The sequence below is a fragment of the Euphorbia lathyris genome, chromosome 1 (assembly GCF_963576675.1).
Source record: "Euphorbia lathyris chromosome 1, ddEupLath1.1, whole genome shotgun sequence".
NCBI classification, from domain to species: domain Eukaryota; kingdom Viridiplantae; phylum Streptophyta; class Magnoliopsida; order Malpighiales; family Euphorbiaceae; genus Euphorbia; species Euphorbia lathyris.
This window is the reverse complement of record NC_088910.1, coordinates 33,918,006-33,925,946: the sequence shown is the minus strand read 5'-3', so window position 1 is coordinate 33,925,946 and position 7,941 is coordinate 33,918,006. Positions and strand designations below refer to the sequence as shown.

The window sequence follows — 7,941 nt, the reverse complement described above, 5'->3', positions numbered from 1 at the left end:
ATAATTGATGTGGCAAGAAAAGGCCAGACATCAATGCCACCATATGCTAACCAGGATCTAATACCCCCTAGGCTTGCAGCAGCTAAATCTAATCAAAGGCATGTGTCAGAAATGAATATATCATAAAATCAGAGGTTACCATTTGGAGTAGGTGCCTATCACCCTAACTTCTTAAATGTACAAAGCATGCAATTATTACACCATAACCATTATCATTACACTATAAAAACTCTTTATAATGCTCATTTCTCGACCAAGTGGATTTAGTTTTACCTTATTCAGTCTTCTGTAACTTTAAAGGAAAAATAAAAAAGTACAAGAAAAAGAAAAAACAAAAAGGGGAAAATTAAATAAAGATGAAAACAAAACTTCAGTTTTACGCTGCGACATCTTTTTTGCTCTCTCATCCTTAAATGGAAGGAAGGACACTGCCTATGACTTAATTTAACTTATCTGTGATCCGGCCAGACCCTTCTCTTTCTTTTCTTCTCCAGTTTGACTATAATTTAAGCTACAGTTATCGGCGACCTGCAGCCTTTTTAGCCTGAGGGGCCACTTCCTCGTCATCTGATTGGATATCTCCGTACATCCACATCCCACGCCTATCTGCACGTGCTTCGTCCTGGAACTTCTCCAAATTATCAAGGGCTACCTGTCTATCCTTTGAGTCCCACTTCTTCCTCTTTTCTATTCTAGCCAGTCCCTCCTGAAAGTACATTACCCCAATCATGACCAAATATATCCTTAGTAATGTAATGGATGAATAAAGAAAGATTGACAGGCTACACATACCTGTACCATGGCTGCATTTACGCTGATCTCAGAATCCACGGCAACCAGAGTTACAATAAGAACTGGCCCAGTTCCCTGTCCTTTAACTTTTCCTCCAGAAGTGTCTCTTTCCTCAACCTTTGCCCTAAACTCTTTTGAACTGCTTAATGTCTGAGCACTCAAGTACTCGGCTGCTTCTGGACCACAATCCTCTTCCACGCCTGGAACCTTGATATATGCAAGGCTGCATAGCTGAGCAAGCCCAGGTGACAAGGACACAGATGGATCACTAGGCCGTAATTGACTATATGTCACCACCTCCTGATTTCCATAATCAATGTAGAAGACTTCGAACTTGTCTTTCAAGGATTCAACAGCTCCACGAGGTGCAGTTACAATCTTTGCAAGTAAAATCATAAGAATTCAGTATAAACTAAGAAAAGAAAAAACACAGCAACGTTGCAAGTCAAGCGGGGTTTAAAGAGGCAGAAGAAAGATGTATTCTGATTATATTTCCCTATAAAGGGTGGCCCGGTGCACGACGCGTCCCCGCTGAGCGAGGGTCCAGGGAGGGGTCCCACCACAAGGGTGTACTGGGAGCAAGCCTTCCCCTGCCAATTTATTTGGCAAGAGGCCGCTCCTAAGACTCGAACCCGTGACCTCTTGGTCACACGACAACAACGTTTACAGTTGCGCCAAGGCTCGCCCTCATTATATTTCCCTATCAATGAAATAATTGCATAACGGGGCATACATATCCATAGAAACATTAAATTATATGGAATCATTTAGATAGCAGATAAAAGAACATATATCAACGACGAAGTAAATGTATCTCACCATTGCTCTGTTCCATGAATTGTCAGCACTGAACTGAGCAAGTACAATGTCACCCTTCTTGGGATTAAAAGCACCAATAACGGGAGCTTCTAGAAGATTTAAGGAGGCAAGTTGCTGCTGAATAGTGCCTACTTTTTGATCTGCAGCTGTCTGGACATAAAACTGACCACCACCTAAGACTTCTGTAACTACTACCTGAAAGTAATAGAGACGAAAACTTTCAGACAATTTCAAGGCATATAAATTTGCTACATTATCCAGTCGTACTACAACTACCTTTAGCACTTCTTTCTGTTTGCTTTCAACAGCTGGACCATTTGTGACTTCCTCTCCTTCAACGTAATTCTCCCAAATCTGCAATAAGAGTTCGTTCAAGTTTCTCATCCTAAGCAGAAATACCAAAAAAGGTATATAGAAAAAAACAACACAACTTACTTTCAAATTCTTCTTTTTGGCAGATTGCTCAGCCTGTTCGAGAAGATGAGCGTCAGGGATCCTGTCAATACCAAAGGAAGTTTGTAACTTTGCAAGGCCCGCTTCAAGAAGTACCACCGCCATGTTAGTCCTCGACTCCCACAAAGATCCCAAGAAAGTTCCAGTTCTATCAACTGTTTCTATTTCAATCTATATGAAACAGGCAATCATCAAAACAAAGGACAACAAACAAGAAAGGATAGTTCAGAATGATAATAATAATAAGATTAAACAGAAGATACCTCAACATCTCGTTGCATTATCCTCCGTCTCATCAGTGCAATTGCTTCGTCTGAATATGGTTCATCACGACCTGGGCATCTAACACCAGAAAATGAGAAGGCAAGGCTGCATGTTTCCTTCGGAAGCAAAAGCTTGAAACGATGGCCACTGAGCACATAGTCTACGACAGCATTAATTTTCCTACTTCGGTGAAGGAACGGCAAATAATCTCTTGCTTTCTTGGCAGATAACTGTAAGAAGCATAGAATTTGTTAGATTTGACATCCTGGAGAAGAATAAAAAGTACAATCCAACACTTGTATAGTCCTAACCAGGGTAAGGTCTTGGATGTGCGTGGCCGCAGATTCCCTGGCAGAATGAACCCCCTTCTTTGAAGCAATAGCACGTGATTCAGCAGCAAGAAGGCCATCATAATAATTTGATCTTTCCTCAAAGTCTCTATGCCTAACCACAGTAGCAAAGCCACGGGAAACCATCAGCTCACCAACATTTATGCCAGCTTGATTACCAGCAGCAATCGCTGCTTCGTCAACTTCACCCTTGCTGGAAGACGATAGAAAAATTGATCCAAAATCCATCACTCTTGAGTCCCCAGACCCAGCAGCACCAGGGAGTCCATCTCCCATAGGAACCTTCCTAGAATATTCCATTTGCACATTCACCTGAAAATCACATAATTCAATAGTAATATGATATTACTCCTATATCCAGTAATAGATGAAAAGACGAAGAGGTATATGTTTCATACTTGTTGCCCAATAAGTTTATTTCTCAGGAATTCCTTAGCCTCCCGAGCATAGCTCTCTGGTTTTTCATTTCTACGCGGATTGCCCATTTTTGGACACTTAATACTTGAAAGGTTGACTCGCCTTTCTGCTGACGGATTTCCAAATGGCACAGAATCATCAGCAACGATGATACAATCACCACTTACCACCTCCACAACCTGAAGAAAAGTAACATTTAGGTACTAAAACATATCTATCTCATTGACAACAAATAAAATTGCCATAAAACAATTAGATAAATATTATTTCTACCTTTCCAGTAAAGTTCTGGTCATGAATTGCTTTAGAATTTGTAGCAGGAGGAACATAGTTTGTCCAGATTTTCAAGCGGCTTTTCTTTGCTTGAAGTTCTGCATTCTTCAGCCGCCTCTTAGCTTCATCTTCCATCATGTTTGCACTCCATTCAACATATTTAGCAAGGCCCTGCAACAAAAGGGGAGTACTAATCAGAATCTCTATCTAACAGGAAGAATATAGGCAAAATTATCAAGAATATATGTCATGCATAAACTACTTATCTTTCTACTAAGAAAGAGTAACCTCACAAAATCAAACAAGTTAAAAGAAAACCCTGTATAACAACAGAGTTGTAGAAAGTCTTCAGCATCCATTTTTCAGGTGAAACCAAAGCAGCATTATGATTTCTAGGACTCGTGAGCTTGAGATGCATAAAGATTGCAAAACACACCATGCTTCGCAAAACAAGGTGACAAACATTTCCTTTCACCTTCAAAGTTCCTATTGACAAAAATGCAAGACAGTTTGTCTAAATTGAAAGCCTTTACCACAAGTAATTTACTATGTCCAACAAGATAGCTTCTTTCTTTCTTTCTTCTAGCTCAATTAAAACCCTAACCCTTTCCCAAGGTAAAGCCAAGAACAATATATTCTCTATAAATAAAGACAGAAAATCCATGTAAAACCAGCATATTTTCTGACTATTGGTTCACTCGAAATAATTAGCATATATGGTTTACAATCAACACAAGCATGCAACGTTGAAGGACATACATTTTCAACGAGTTCCAATGCCAGGTCATTTGCTGATTCTCCATCGGAATAATATACTGATCCAATCAAGTTGCTAAATTTGTCAACTCCTTCCAGGACAATGCGGACCTACAAAACCATATAAGGTTCAGCCACTGTGAGGAAAAATGAGGAGTAGGACTCAAAAAGAGCTCTTCACTTACGTCTCTATTCAGAACACGCTGCTCAGTAAAATATTTTCCCTCCTGCGCAAATGGATCAGGAGCAACTTCAGAAGAAACTGCTGAGACTGCTGAGACTGCTAGTCTCTGTGCGGATGTTAAAGGGGCTTGAGAATCAGAAACATCTCCATTTTGCTCATCAGAGCTCACTACTTTCTCTGCAACAGTTTCAGGTGCAGCTCTTCTACCCATAGATGGGGACTAATTGAACATAAAAGTAAAAGAAACGGACTGATTAATGAAAGAATAGAGCAAGATGGACTGATAATCTAATCAACATATAATTGCGTATACCTGGATCCCAGCAACAAACACCTGGACAAACTGAAAACCGGGAAGCAAGTAGACACGGACGGTACTTCCATCTCGGACTTGCTCAACAATACCTTCCATGGGTTTGCCCTTATTTGCAGATAGCAGACCCATTGCATCCAAGTTACTAGGATCACCAATGGCAGAGGGAGGTAGATTTCGGATAGCTTCATCGGCAGCACCTGGTACCTGTAATCAAATTATAAAGATCAGTTTACTCAAAACCTATATTGTTCAAGGCAATAGAAATCCTTCACATAGGATATGACCAAGAAAAAGAAAACAACTTGTCTCAATCTAAAAGTAGTTATTGTAATCAAATTAGAAGATCAAGTATCCTCCATGTATTGAAGCCATATCATAATGAACAAATAAAGGTATTGTGCTGAAGCTTTACAATGATTAAACATGTTCCTTCTATATCCAATTGTTCATCATTATAAATTCTGATATTATATTTTATAGAAATCACTCGTTAATCTGAGTGCTTCACATCTTAAATACGGCAATTTTACTAAAATTTATTTATATTTGCTAAAATAATTCTTCAGTTCAAACATCCTCCTCCAGTATGACAATAGGTATGACTTCCATAACTACATACCAACAAAAAGAAATTGTGCATCGTGTGTTGTGTGTGTATAACAACCCATGGATCAGAAGATTGGAAGAAGTTACAGGACAGAAGTTTGGATTTGCAACTGGAAAGCAAAAGTAGTCAGGGAAAGGAAGAAGAAAAGAAGCCACAGCTGACCTTACTCCATTTACCCAAACCCTGTTGCTTGGCTTGTTCTTCATTGGCTTGTAATTCAGCAAGAAAAGGACTGGCCTCACCTTTCTGTTGACCTTGCTCCCGGACCTGCAGCAAAAAATTCAATTTAACCCTCTAAAATGAAACCAAAACAATCTACTGTACGCAGTCAAAACAAGAGTACGATACCTTTGCCCATCCTTGTGAAACAATTAGCGTTCCAACATTTTGGTCATCAAGGAACACGCTGCCAAATTCTCGGCCAATAGAAGGCACAGCATAGTCTATCTTGAACTTGACCTCCTGTTACATAAAATGTCAGATGTCGATACACAATTGAAGAAAAAAATGAAAAGCAACTGAAATATTTTTGCGGAATCACCTTTCCTATGCAAAGCTTTCTCAAGAATTCTCTGCTCTCCCAGGCAAATGGCTCATCAATGCCACCTCTGCGGGCCTAGAAATGCAAGATATAGAATCATTATATTTTATTACTTTTGACTGATAATGGAAATATAATGGTTGAGAGCAAAACACAAATCACTTGTTTTAATTTATGACTTTATCATCTACAAATAATTGAAAATAAAACAAAATTTTTGAAACCTGCAAATTTAAATGAATAATAAGACAGTGAAATCCCCAAACCTGTACAATTTAGATCCTAAACATCAAGCTAATTAAACTACTAATTCAGTTGTTTACTCGTGCAAGTCCAGCCTGCCACTTATTCTAAAAAATAAAAGCTTCAAACAAATTGGATAGGAATAATACTAATAATAACCAGAACCGAAAACAAAAGCTACAAGCACAAAATGTAGTCTTTACCAATCTTGGAGCTATAAGAGAAGAAAGAGTAACAGTCCTCTCCGGTGGAGGACCAGGCCTGGTGGAGGTCTTGGCGACTAATACCAAGGAGTCACCGGACGGAACAGCTTTGACTTTGGCGCTGTACCATCCCGTCGGCCCACCTTTTGATGTCGCCATCTGAACGCGCAAGATCTACATAGAAAACAAACCAATTCAAGCAAATAAAGAAAAGAGATAGGGAGAGAAATTCAGCATCGTTGACAAGTGTTCATACAAATTTGCAAATAAAAAGTGAATCTTTCACTGATCCAAATGAATCACAAGCTAAAGTCTAAACACATGGATTACCATCTTAGCAATTAGAAAGCGCAGAAACCAACTGTTACAAACAGAGCATTGTATCAAACATATAGCAAAACAAAATCTCATAATAACAAAATGATATGAAACTTCAGATCCGAAGCATCGAATTCATCGAAACTAATCCGCATGCATATCTAGTCCTAGACATTCACATGATCAAACAACTCGATCCAGTGCTGGATCAGCTGACACAGAGTCGTCACAGAATCAGAAAACAAAGAAAAACGTGATTCACATACACATAGAAATCATCGAGAGCAGCTAAAGAAAAAAGAGAAGAGAAATGAGGCTTACACAGATCACTCAATTATGTATCGGTTACAGAGAAAACTGCTAAGAAAATGAAAAGAAGTGCTACAAGAGACAAACTCAGGTAGATATCTCAATGAAGTGAAACGGCGGATCAGAGAGGTACAAATAGCCTCAACAATGCAAAGAGAAAGATATAAACAGAATGAAGAGGAAGCTTACACTGAAATATGCCCTTCGTTTCAACCAGAATTACGGTAATACCACTACAGAAGGTTTAACAGATAATTAACGACTCTTTCTGGGAATTTTAAATTAATGTCTAACCATATTTATACATCTAACCGGGATGTTGTTCCACCTCCTACACGAAAAAGGTTTACTTTTTCTATATTATGATTTATTTCGTATAAACTAAATTTCACCAATTACTATTTGGATTTAGATTATAGTGGATTTTACATTTTTCTTATTTTACCAATTACTATTTGGATTTGGATTTGGATTTGGATTTGAATTAGAAATAGATTATGCTTATTTTATATATATATATATATATATATATATATATATATATATATATATATATATATTTTGTTGTTTTATTTTTTCTATCACATACATTTAATGCTACTTAACATCTTTAACCGCTATTAATTAATTTAATGAGAAACTGAAATGTTATTCAATGTATCTTTTGGCTTTCCATTTCTAATTTTAGTGGAAATCAAAGAGTTATTTGGTATATCCTTAAATTCATTTAGAACTTTGCTAGATTTGTGTTACATTTCATAAGAAATAATCCATTGCAAAAAAAGTTGAGTGGAAGCATTATGAATATGTTATATGTTCTCAGTGGGATTCGCAATAACGAGAGGTGTTCTCACATTCAAATGCTACAAACTATATTTTTAGTGAAGGGGTGACTGATAGAGGTCAGTATGGGTGTTATACTAAAATGAGAACCATTTGATCAATCGATGCAATCAATTTGTACATATCGAATGAAAATGAATGAAGGGATAATTGATAGAGATCAGTGTGATTGTTGCACTAGAATGAGAATCATTTTATCAATCTATAATAGATATATAAAAGTTGAAACATAATGTATCATAACCAGATGTAT

The 7,941-nt window shown here is 37.7% G+C and overlaps 1 protein-coding gene across 1 annotated transcript; it reads right to left on the bottom strand.

Annotated features, from left to right (window-relative positions):
* Window positions 1-215: 215 nt before the first annotated feature.
* LOC136227421 (ribonuclease TUDOR 1) lies at window positions 216-7,013 on the bottom strand. The gene is made up of 17 exons (XM_066016084.1): window positions 6,858-7,013; window positions 6,219-6,392; window positions 5,773-5,847; window positions 5,580-5,693; window positions 5,394-5,498; window positions 4,622-4,828; window positions 4,310-4,528; window positions 4,128-4,235; window positions 3,369-3,539; window positions 3,077-3,274; window positions 2,640-2,990; window positions 2,328-2,558; window positions 2,047-2,235; window positions 1,888-1,965; window positions 1,612-1,806; window positions 793-1,170; window positions 216-706 (listed from the first exon to the last, which is right to left on the bottom strand). Exons 2-17 carry the CDS (start codon window positions 6,375-6,377, stop codon window positions 518-520), a joined length of 2,967 nt encoding a protein of 988 aa, XP_065872156.1. The 5' UTR covers window positions 6,378-6,392; window positions 6,858-7,013; the 3' UTR covers window positions 216-517.
* Between the last annotated feature and the right edge of the window lie 928 nt (window positions 7,014-7,941).